Here is a 12,398-nt window from a genome sequence, read left to right on the forward strand (position 1 = left end):
AAAGTGGGTAGATACAGGATGAGGATGAATTTAGCTCTTCTTTCCAATTCTCCAAATAAAGCACAGACCAATTGAAGATGCCATCACCATTTACTGGACGTAAACCTGATGTCACAAAATGTTCCATGTGCATGTCTACATTCCTCCAATGCACAGAACAGCCTACTTTCATGGAGCATGGACTGATTTTGAATTCTGGCTTACTATTTGGTGATTAAGCTAACTAGTTAATATTTCTGAGTCTCAGTTTCCTCACTTGAAAGGGAATATAAAAATACTACCATCCTGGCCTCTGTGGTTTAGTTGGTTGGAGCATCATCCCATACACCGAGAGGTCGCAGGTTAGATTCCCAGTCAGGGCAGATACCTAGGTTGTGGGTTCAGTCCCTAGTTGGAGCACATTGAGGAGGCAATGGGTTGATGTTTCTCTCTCACATCGATATTTTCCTGTCTCTCTTTTTCTCTCTTTCTATCCCTTCCTCTCTCTAAAATAAATTTTAAAAAATTTAAAAAATACTACCTATTTCTCATTTGGTTTTCTTCAGAATTGAGATAATACATGTAACTAGCTTAATATATAGTAAGAACTCAATAAACACTAGCTGCTTTGTGTATTATAATTATAGGACATGCTAAAAAAAAACCCCACAGAACTTGAATCAACTGACTGGAGATAATTTTTCCATTCAGGCTTAAACCAGCCTGAATTTTCTCAACCTCAAATTATTCTATTCAACCTCAAAATATTCTAATATTTCAGGGGCCTGAAAGCAACAATAGGAATTTTCATAACCAAAAACAAGTAAAATCTGGCTCCTCATTTAACAGTTCTTCAGCCTTGGTCAAGTTATCTAATCTCATCAAATTTCAGTACACTGGTATAAGCATAGATATTACCACTTGCCTTTCAAGGCTGTGTTGTGAGAATTATATGAGAAAAGTTTATGAAAGGAATCTCACACAATGCCTGAAATTTAAGATACTTAATAAATGCTCAATTGTTGCTATTATTGTATCTATTCTGAAATCTACCCTGCCTCTAGTTTTAACAAAAAAATCTAGATTATATAATAGATTTAAGCTCCAACATTTTTTACCACTTCCGGGTTTCTTCATCTTCATTTTTACTTATCTTTCTGTCTCACAGAAGAAATGCCACCTTTCTAAGTAATGCCTCTATATTACTCTCTTCCTTTTCATTTTCAACCAATACTGTCTGTGTACAAAATTGTAGTTAAACTCTCAGTATTGTATTCAAAATGTTCCACCACCTCTTTCTACTGCCTTGCCTTCTACCATTAAAACAAATAACTATACTTCAGAGGAACATACCTTCAAGATAAGCTGCAAAGAATTCCCACAGATAAAACTCCTCCCTGATTACAATTACAACTGCACCCTGATTACAATTCCATGACCCAGAATGACAAAACACACATAAAATCCAAAAACTGCCTATGAATGAGAAACAGTAGATTAAAAAATAGCAAGAAGAGATTATTGAGAACTCTACATCATAAAATCACAGGGACTTTATATAAAATAATTTATGTTCAAAATTATTGGACATAAAAAAGAAAGCAAAAGCACAAGTCACTGTCAATAAAATTTGACAAATTAAAAAAATAACCAAGTACAATTTCTAAAATTAATATAGCCACTGATATTAAAAATCCAATTAAAGGTTAGATTAAATATATTGAAGAAACAATTAGTGTCTCAGAAATCAGACATAGAAAAGAGAATAAGAAAGTACAAAAAAACACCAAAAACTGCCTAGTAGGGGTTGCAGGATAAAAGAGAAGAAAAAAAAGGAGGTGAGAGATGATGGCCTAAGACAGCAATTTTCAACCTTTTTTCTCTCCCGGCACACCAAAAAGATATTATATTTTTGCCAATCTGACAAAAAAATAGATATAATTTTGATTCATTCATATAGGATGGCTACTGTTGTGTTGGCTGTTGTCATTTTTTTATTTGACAACCTAAGGCAGGGTTGGGAACAACCGGCCCACGGGCCATATAAGGCCAGCAGAATCCTTTGCTTTAGCCCTGCCAAGTCATTAGGGGTGAGTTAATTAAACGTTTGGCCAAATATAGCAGGCTTTTTAAAAATATATGTTTTATTGTTAATAGTTTTACAGATATTTCCCATTAGCAGGCTAATTTTTAAGTTGATAATTTTGTATGGCCTTCGAATGATATTATAAATATCCAAATGGCTGTTGGCAGAAAAAAGGTTTCCCACCCCTGATCTAAGGGAAAAGAGGTCAATGACCATGACTAAATAGTCAGGTATTGCATGTTTTAAAAATTCTTGCAGCACACCAGCTGAAAATTGCTGATCTAAGAGATGATAATAGTTGAGAATTTTTTACAACTGAAAAAAAAAAACTACATATAAACCCAAATGAAGTTTAGGAAACACAACTAGTCCCAAACAGGACAAATAAAATCCTCACCAAGAGAGAATGTAACAAAGCTTAGAATGCTAAAGAAAAGAAGAGGCAAATCAAGGTAAAATCTGAGTCTGTGAAGAGGGAAAGTGAAATATCTGGCAGACATATCATCAGGAAAAATATGTAGTGCTTAAAAAAATAAATTTCATCCTCCAATAGTATACTCAGCTAAACTTTTACACAAGAGTGAGAGAAAGCATATTTATTTTCAGAAAGTGAGAGTATAATTACATGAGTGAAACTGGAAAGAAACTTAAATAAAAGAATAGAGAGCAAAAAAATGGTAAAATAGGTAGACAAATCCAAATGAGCACAGACCCCATAAAACAACAATAACGTCTAGTAATTTGGATGTCTAAAAAAAGATATACAATAACAGTAAAATGTAAGATCTGAAGATGGAAGAGCACATGAAGTTCGTCTAAGGCCCTTACTACAGTTTGGAAGGAAGACAGAGATAATTACTAACTTTAGTCTTTGTTTAGTCAAGTAAGCATTTTCAATATTTTTCAAGTAATATACACTAATATAAAATAAATTATGAAAGTCACACTAGAAGAGAGAAAGAAAAACAAAAGCCAATAAAAAGCAATAAAGGAGGAAAAAGCAGAGAAAAGGAAGACATAAAAATTACAAAGTAATTTCCAATTTATAATAATAAAGACTTTTGAATTCTGGTCAGGAATCTAGAGAGTCAGAAAGAGCATTGTGCCCACCCTTTCAATTAAAAAAAAGAAAAAATGCCAGTCAAACTCTACGTTCATGGCTTTTGCTGAACCCATAGAAGTGAGGTCAGAGGGCAACCAACTAGCCCCAAATCTAAGGAGAGACAAGGGCAGAAGCTATTAATCATATTTCAACTAGAATAAGTATCAAATTGATGGAGGCCAAGTATGGAGCCCAAGGGGGCAGCAAAGTTCACAAACCTCTTCATGGGCCACAACAGGTATACACAAAAAAGATTGATGAGAATCTTGAGAAAGAGAGGTCAAAGGTACAGGCCTGAGGGAGGGTAATAGCAGCCAACACGGGAGGGGCACTAACTCTTGCTTGCCTCCTCTAGGGAATAAGAGGTTTAATTTGCTTGGAATACTAATCTCCTTGGGGCACTAGGGAAATTTTTATATCTGAGGAAGGGGCAGGACTATATTTGAGCCTAGGACTACAGCTGGGGGTCCGGCAGTACTTAAGAAGGCCAAATACCCCAGGTTCAGGGACAGTGCAGCCGAAGGCGGAGACTTTGTCAGAGCAATAGGACAGAGGTGTTTTCTGCCCAGCCAACTTCCTGTAACAGGTAACTGGAACACTGCTGGAGACCGACCCTCTCTGAGGTGCTATGCAAAGGGAAGACCTAGAGCCACTGAGAAAATGCTTTGGCAAACCAGCCCCCAATCTAAAAATAAGATATTGTTAGAGGAATTTGAAGTCTGTGGTGTAATGAGGGTTAACCACAGAAACAACAAACCTCAAACCCAGCCCAGCTTCTAACTATATTAACTCAAATCCCCCACATTAAAGTCCCAGCAGAAGGAAAGGTGTGCGTATAGCCAGGCATTAAAACTATTTACCTCAGTCGACTGTCCTACACAAGGTATCCAATTTTCAACAGAAAAATTTACAAAGCTTAGGAAAAGGTAAGAAAAACAAAACATTACCAAGAGACAAAGTAATCAACAGAACCAGCTTCTTATATGACACAGATTTTAAAATTATCTGACAGGGTATTTAAAATAACTGTGATTAATGTGCTAAATGCTCTAAGGGAAAGGTGAAAAACATGCAAGATCAGATAGGTAATATCAAAATAATGGAGAGAAAAAGAAGAGAGCATCCAAAGAGTTGCTGGTCTTTAAACAATCTAACACGTGTAACTGAAATCCCAGAAGAAGACAGTATGAAACAGAAGAATATTTGGAGAAATAATGACCCAGAATTTTCCAAATTTTATGGTAGACATAACGCCACAGGTCCAAGAAACTCAGAGAAAAAGTAAAAACCACTCAACTCATATTTCCCAAAAGAGACTAATTTCATCAAAATTTGAAAATTTCAAGTTTATCACTTAAAGTTGTTCAGAGAATCTTTTTAAAAAGTATTTTCACTGAATCTATACCAGGTAGGGCAAAGGTAGGTTTACAGTTGTGAGTATGCAACACAAGAGTTTATTCTTATTATTTACAAATTATTGTATTATTTTCCATACAAATTTATAAACCTACTTTTGCCCCACCCTGTATTTATGTCCCTTTTTTATTCTTAATAGTGTTTGTGTCTTCTTTATTTTCTTGAAGTCTTACAGAAGTTTGCTTTATCTTACCAAACCAGACTCAAGAAGACACAGAAAACATGAGATCTGTAACCCTTCAACAACTAGGATCAATAGTTTCTATACTCACAAAATAAGTCTGTTTAAAGATAGAAATTCCAGCAAATACTAAAATAATGAGTGACTCCAATCTTATATAAAATTTCTGAGAACAGAAAAAGATAAAATACAACCCAACTCATTCACCTTGGGACAAAAATCAGGAGTCTCCCCCAAAAGGAAAATCTAACTTAGGTACAACAAAACCTAAAGTATGAAAAACCCGAATCCAGCAATGGTCATGTGTTGTATATGTTTCCATGTAAATGTTCTGTCACAACCTTGTTTGCCTTTTAGCACTTTAATAACTATCTCAATGTAACTGGTTTGCTTTACAATCCTATATATTTTATTTTATGCATTAAAAAACATTATTTTGAGACAAAGTCATGGGTTTCAGACTGAAAGGGGGGTTCATGGCACAGAAAAGTAATAAAACCCCCTTATAAAAGAAACTTAGAGATATACACAAGGAAACATGTGCAGGAATGTTCAGAGCAGCACTATTTGTAATAGCAAAATTGGTACAAAGAGGTGTGTGGTTCAATAACTAAGATATGCACACTAGGTGGATTTTCTAAAAGTCATTAAGAATGAAGGAACTGGAGCTATATGTATCAACAAGGACACATGTCTTAACCCGGATGCTGGGTCCACAGGTGTTTGATGTAAAACTCTTTGAATGATTAATATAACATTACTATTAAACCACCATTTTTATTTTTCACATTTTGCAATGGGAAAACTTCACGGATCATCTCCAGTTTAAGCACTGGCACTTGGGAACCATTTCTCTTCTAGCAAAATTCATCCAAAATCACACTCATTAGTCAGGCACAATCCAAAATACAAAATCCTTAGGGAACCTTCCCCAAACCACCTTTAGTTGGAACTAATTTTTCCCTCCTTTCTCCATAGCAATTTCTATCTAACTCTGTAATTACCATATTTCTGATTATGTATTTTTCCAGTTACATTAAGATATAACTGACATATAGCACTGTATAAATCTAAAGTGTACAGCATAATGACCTGACTTAATTATGAAGTGATTACCACAATACTTCATTAACATCCATCATCTCAGAAAATAAATTATATTAAATATAGTTTGTGAATGCCTGATTCCTCAAGTATACGTTCTTGGAAGGTTGGACAGTACTTTATTATCACAAGTTCTTAAAACCATGTTTGTTGAATTTGACTCATTCACTTATACCCACTCTGAAATAAATCCTGAACATGGCTTAAAATCTGTGTTTGCATCTTTAATATCTATATTGAGATAACATTTGATTATAAAAACTAGATTTCTACTTTTCATCTTACTGTTATTTTAACTACTACAATGAAAAATACAAGAAAATAACTTTGAACAATGTAAAACAAAATTTATTTATTTATTTTAAAGGATTTACATATTCATGTTATGTTTAAGTTGGAACAACTGTTTTTTGCACATAAGTATACAGACTGATACCTGAGTTAACTATGCCCCCTACTGACTGAATAAGTATTTTGAAAACCAAATAACATTATAGAGAATAGAGAATATGGCCCACACAAATGCATCACATAAAAACTATATGTACCTTTATAATACAAATGGATATCATAAAAAGGACCTTTCAGATCTTAAATATATTTAAGATAGAGTTTATTAGAGAAAGGGGGATTTGAGAAGAAAGAAGTATAATTTTGAACTGACTCATTCAGAATCACATTACACAACTTTAGGAATCATTTCTCACATTATATTCTATACCAGTGGTTCTCAACCAGGGGATTTTGCCAAGGACATTTAGCAATGTGTAGAGATATTTTTGATCATTACTATGTGGGGGCTGGGGGGGTGCTACTGACATCTAGTGGGTAGAGGCCAGGGATGCTACTAAACATCCTAAAATGCACAGGCCAGTCCCCACAATAAAGACTTCATCTGGTCCAAAAATGTGAATAGTGTTGGGAGTGAGAAATTTTGCTCTACATGAATATTCCCTCTCAAGTTGTGTAACAAGCTAACAAAGTCAAATGGAGTATTACAACTTGCTTAAACTTTGTTGAATGGGTCAAAGACATTAAGTCTCTGATATCAAAGACCATAATTTTAGCCCTATAATTTGGACTACAAATTATAGTCTAGATAGTTTCACATGTCCACCTTTTAGCTCTATTCTAGGGAGGATACAATCTGTGCATAAATTTTTGATCTGCTAATGATATTTTTAAAATATATTTTATTGGTTTTTTTACAGAGAGGAAGGGAGAGGGAAAGAGTTAGAAACATCGATGAGAGAGAAACATTGATCAGCTGCTTCCTGCACACCTCCTACTGGGGATGTGCCCACAACCAAGGTACATACCCTTGACTGGAATCGAACCTGGGACCTTTCAGTGCACAGGCTGACGCTCTATCCACTGAGCCAAACCGGTCAGTGCTGCTAATGATATTTTTTAAAGATATTGGACTTTCCATCTTACCTGTGTTTCCATTTCCATCATCCTTTGTTTTATTTCTCTTATTTCTGCCTGTGTTTCTGCTTCCCTAAGTCGAATGGTCATCAATTCATCTTGTAACTCATTCACAGCATTTTTCTTAGGTGGGTCTTTCCATCTCCCAGTAGTACGAGCTAAGTGGCGCTAAAACACAAAAAATTATATTGCAACAAATATTCCCAGTATCAAAATAAGAGCTAACTTTACTGAGCAATTATTTTAGATCCAGTAATATGTTAAGCACTTTATACACATTATTTTATTTAATCCCCAGAAACATCTAAAAAGTTAGGCACTATTATCTTTATTATACAGGTATGAAAAAAATGGAATTTGTGATTAAATAACTTCAGAAAGGTCACACTGTAGATCTCACTGCCAGTAAGTAGAAGATTTGGGATAACTCAGATATAGTTCAATTTTTAATACTGTGAATTAATTATAAACAATACAATTTTTACCGTAATTTTTAATGAGATTTTTACATTATTTTTAATGAAATACCAAGAAAAGGAAAAAGTGGGGCTATTCATGAATTAAGGAAGCAATATTAGCAGTTAAGAGCAGTGTCCTAAAAATACCATGGCAAAGGTACAGGTTATTTATTTTTAATTTCCAGTTTATTGCTGCTTGATACTTGGCAAAAAAAAAAAAAAAAAAGCCACGGCAATGTCAAGGATTAATTTCAGTCTTTGCATCACTTACCCCAAATTCAAACCAAGATCACTAAACTGAAATGCTGTGTAGTTTTTGTTTTCTTCCTGCTCTCCCTTTCTTACAGCATCTGTATTTTTGTTCGTTGTCAACAGTTTCCCTCATATGTGAATACATTTGTTGGCATGTAACTAGCTAAATGTCTGATCTATTTTGTGAGACACCAATTTTCAAGTTACAGCCCTGACTGGCATCGCTCAGTAAAGTGTTGGCCTGTGCACCAAAGGGTTGCAGATTCAATTCCTGGTCAAGGGCACGTACCTGGGTTGCAGGTTCAATCCCAGGCCCCTGTTGGAGTGCATGCAAGAAGCAACCAAGCAACCAATTGATGTGTCTCTCTCACATTGATTTTTCTCTCTCTGTCTCCCCCAGACTACTTCCACTTTGTCTAAATATCAATGGAAAAAATATGCTCGGGTGAGGATTAAAAAAATAAAAGTTATAAATTTATATTGGTGTCAGCCTTCTACTATCTCATACTGAAAAATGGATTTAATATCAACAGAAGAAATATGTACTATATAAAGGATTATTTCTTTATAGGTTTTTAGAAAAAAATACATAAATTACAATAATATAACAGCAAAAATATGATGATCTCTATATTATCTTCTTTAATTATAAGTTAAAAAGGGAGAAACAGTTAAAGGTACTTGCAATATATAAATTTTCTCAGTTGTGTACATTATACAGGGTCTTTCATACTTTAAAATCATATCCCAATGTTGGTCATCAACTACTTCAAACTCATACAAATTGTATATTCAGGTTTTACCCTCTTTTTAGAAAGCACACAAAACATATTGATATACCTGCCAGTGCTCCTCTAAATCTCTGACTTGTTGTCTAAGTTCTTTCAAACCCATAATAGCTTCTGCTTCCCTCAGTTTCACAGCAATGAGTTCTTCCTGAAGCCTTGCAATGTTATTCTCATCAGGAAAGGAGTTGTTTCTCTAAAGCAAGAAAAAATTTAACTTTAGATTTTTAAATGTAAACAATAAAATAAAATAAATAAAGCATATAAGAGCTATTTTGTCCCATATATAATTATACTTAATTTTATTGAGATACTAGAGGCCCGGTGCACGTGCACTCAGGGAGCAGGGGGGTCCCTCAGCCCGGCCTGTGTCCTGTCACATTCCAGGAGCCCTCAGGGGATGTCCGACTGCCGTAGAGGTGGGAAAGGCTCCTGCCACCGCCCCTGTGCTCCCCAACTGTGAGCCGGGCTCAGGGCTTCTGGCTAAGTGGCGCTCCCCCTGTGGGAGCACACTGACCACCAGGGGGCAGCTCCTTCATTGAGCATCTACCCCTGGTGCTCAGTGTGTGTCACAGCGACTGGTCATTCAGTCGATTTGCATATTAGCCTTTTATTATATAGGACTAGAGGCCCGGTGCACAAAATTTGTGCATGGGGCGGGGGGAAGGGTCCCCTCAGCCCAGCCTGCACCCTCTCCAATCCAAGACCCCTTGGGGGATGTCCGTCTCACAATCCTGGACCGCTGGCTCCTAACTGCTCACCTGCCTGCCTGCCTGATCACCCCTAACTGCCCCTCTTGGCCAGCCTGATCATCCCTAACCACCTCTGCCTGCCAACCTGAATGCCCCTCACTGCCCCCCCCTCTCCCGATGGCCTGGTCACCCCTAACTGACCCCTGCCGGCCTGGTTGCCCCACACAGCCTGCTGCTCAGTCGTTTGGTCAACCCTCACTAACCCCCCTGCCAGCCTGGTCGCCCCATGCAGCCTGTTCGGTAATCTGTTTGGTTGTTTCGGTTGCGACGGTCACTTAGTCTTTTATATAGATAGATAATTCACAAACCACAAAACTTACTCTTAATATACACTAGTCAGTGGTTTTTAAGAGATTCACAGGGCTGTATAACCAACATCTTGATCTAATTTCAAACATTTTAATTACCCCCAAAAGAAACCCTATACCCATTACCAAGCACTCCACACCCCCCACCCCCGGCCCTCCGCCTTCCCAGCCCTTGGCAGCCCTTATTCCTTCAGTCTCTATGGATTTTCTATTCAGGACATTTTCATATAAATGGAATCATACAATAGGTGGCTTTTATAATTAGCTTCTTTCACTTGTCATGTTCTTAAGACTCATTCCTTTTTTTTGCCAAATAACATCTGTTATATGGATATACCATGTTTTATTTATACATTCATCAGTTGACAGAACTCTGTGTTGCTACCACTTCTGGCCATTATGTACAAGGCTGCTATAACTGTGTGAAAGTTTTTGTGTGGACCTATGTTTTTAAGTCTCTTATATATCAAAGAGCAGAACTGCCAAATCAAATGGCATTTCCACATTTAATTTTTATAAAACTGTCAATCTTTTCCAAAGCAGCTGCACTATTTTACATCCCACAGGAATGCGTAAGGCTAACTACTTAATTTTGAGAACAAAGGAAGTCTAACTCTACTTTGTTTAGTAACATTAATCAGTGTTACAAACCAATAGAATTAAAAAGGTTGTTCAACATGGCAATAAATTTACTCACCTATGATTAGGACTCCAAATGAAGCATAATATCATTTACATTTTAAAGATTCATGGAAAAGAATAGCCTACCATCTGTTTTGTTGTATTTTCTCAGCATGTCACTTTGGAAAGGAGTGTAAAATCTCTGTGCGTTAGTCACTATTTATGTCAATAGTTACAAATTTAATACTACTATTAGATTAGGTGACTATGAGATTACTCTCCTACCATACTGAAAGACCCACCTTAGGATATAGGGTAGCCCTGAATTAAACTGCTCTGGGAAGTGACCAAGAGATCCTAAAAGAGATGCCCAGTAAAAGCTCCATAAGTAAACTGAGGTACTAATGAGATTAACTTGAATCTATGAAATTTTCTATCTCTGATGAAATAAAGTGGTTCTTGCCAACTACACATTTTTATGATGAACTTTAAATATTTTCTCTATAGAAAACCAAAAATTTACTGCATATACATAAAAAGAGAGCCCTGCATGAAGAAATTAACCATAGGAAGCACAAAACCTCCCAATTTCCTTTCTACCCTATGCCATGAATACCAACAAAGCTCCTTAAGAAATCCATTTTTAAAATGGACTCAAGGACATTTCTTACTATCAAAAATTCAAAACAGAGAGGCCCAGTTTCTTATCTAAATCATGGAGCCCATTGCCAAAACCGGTTTGGCTCAGTGGATAGAGCGTCATCCTGCGGACTGAAAGGTCCCAGGTTCGATTCTGGTCAAGGGCATGTACATTGGTTGCGGGCACATCCCCAGTAGAGGTTGTGCAAGAGGCAGCTGATCGATGTTTCTCTATCATCGATGTTTCTAACTCTCTATCCAACTCTCTTCCTCTCTGTAAAAAAATCAATAAAATATATTTTAAAAATAAATAAATAAAAATAAATCATGGAGCCCAGAAAACTCCAAAAGTTAGAGACCAAATATTCTATTAGGCATTTTCACAGCCTTGTTGGCCTTTTTCTCAATAAACAGAATAAATTTTCCAAAATAAAATAGCAAGCAGATTTCTAGCAAAAATTATTCCACTACTGACTGTAGCTATTTCCTGTTCTATTTCATTAAATTATTTCCTGCTCTATTTCCACTATTTGCCTAACCCTTCAACTTCTTTAATGACTTTGAAAAGAGATAAGTTAGCTTCCATAGCATACCTCAGGCTAAGATCTTCCTGAGGTGGCTTAGTATAGCTTGGGAAATTGCAGCAATTATACTCAGATGCAATTCTCCCTGAAATGTTTATGTATTAGTCATATCCAATCTCTTGCAGAAGAAGACATTACAATATTTGAGAACAGTTCATTTCTACCCCCTAAGTTTCTCTTCTCCAACATTTAAATATTATTCATATCAAAATTATCCTGTTTTCCTGTAAAATGACTCTAATCTCTATTTTTACCCTTAAATATGAGGCTTTGAGTAGTATGGCAACAACAAAGAATAATTGGGAATCTTATATTTTTTCCTTTCATCTCTCAGTATCTAATATGTAAGGTTTCTAATGTGTAAAATCACCAAATCCAACTGAACTGCTCAATAAGTACTTAACTATTTATCACATATCCCTTTATTTTGGGAATAACAGCATTTATGTTGGTCTCACCTTCTCCATATCCAGGACTTTATCCTGCATCTCCTTTAGTGCACACTGAGCCTCGGCTTCCCTCAGACGGGCCTGAACCAATTCCTTCTCTAGCTGTAGCACAAAATCTTCATTGTAGCTGGAACTGCATTTATGCTACAAATTACAGACATATACTGAAATTTCATGAAGCATAAATATGTATGTATAATAGAAATAAATGCAATGGCACAGTACAGTTATTAAGGGCAATCAAACATAAAAGT

At 36.0% G+C, this 12,398-nt stretch overlaps 1 protein-coding gene across 5 annotated transcripts in view; it reads right to left on the reverse strand.

The window, feature by feature from the left end:
* Positions 1 to 12,398, reverse strand: part of EVI5 (ecotropic viral integration site 5) — a 184,877-nt gene that overhangs the window by 69,813 nt on the left and 102,666 nt on the right. For all 5 annotated transcript variants that reach the window (XM_054721359.1, XM_054721358.1, XM_028129965.2 and 2 more), the window contains 3 exons: positions 12,154 to 12,288; positions 8,847 to 8,987; positions 7,306 to 7,464 (listed from right to left, as the gene is read on the reverse strand). In XM_054721359.1, the coding sequence (XP_054577334.1) occupies positions 7,306 to 7,464; positions 8,847 to 8,987; positions 12,154 to 12,288 (435 nt within the window). The remainder of the gene's footprint in view (positions 1 to 7,305; positions 7,465 to 8,846; positions 8,988 to 12,153; positions 12,289 to 12,398) is intronic.

The sequence above is a fragment of the Eptesicus fuscus genome, chromosome 9, assembly GCF_027574615.1.
Source record: "Eptesicus fuscus isolate TK198812 chromosome 9, DD_ASM_mEF_20220401, whole genome shotgun sequence".
NCBI classification, from domain to species: domain Eukaryota; kingdom Metazoa; phylum Chordata; class Mammalia; order Chiroptera; family Vespertilionidae; genus Eptesicus; species Eptesicus fuscus.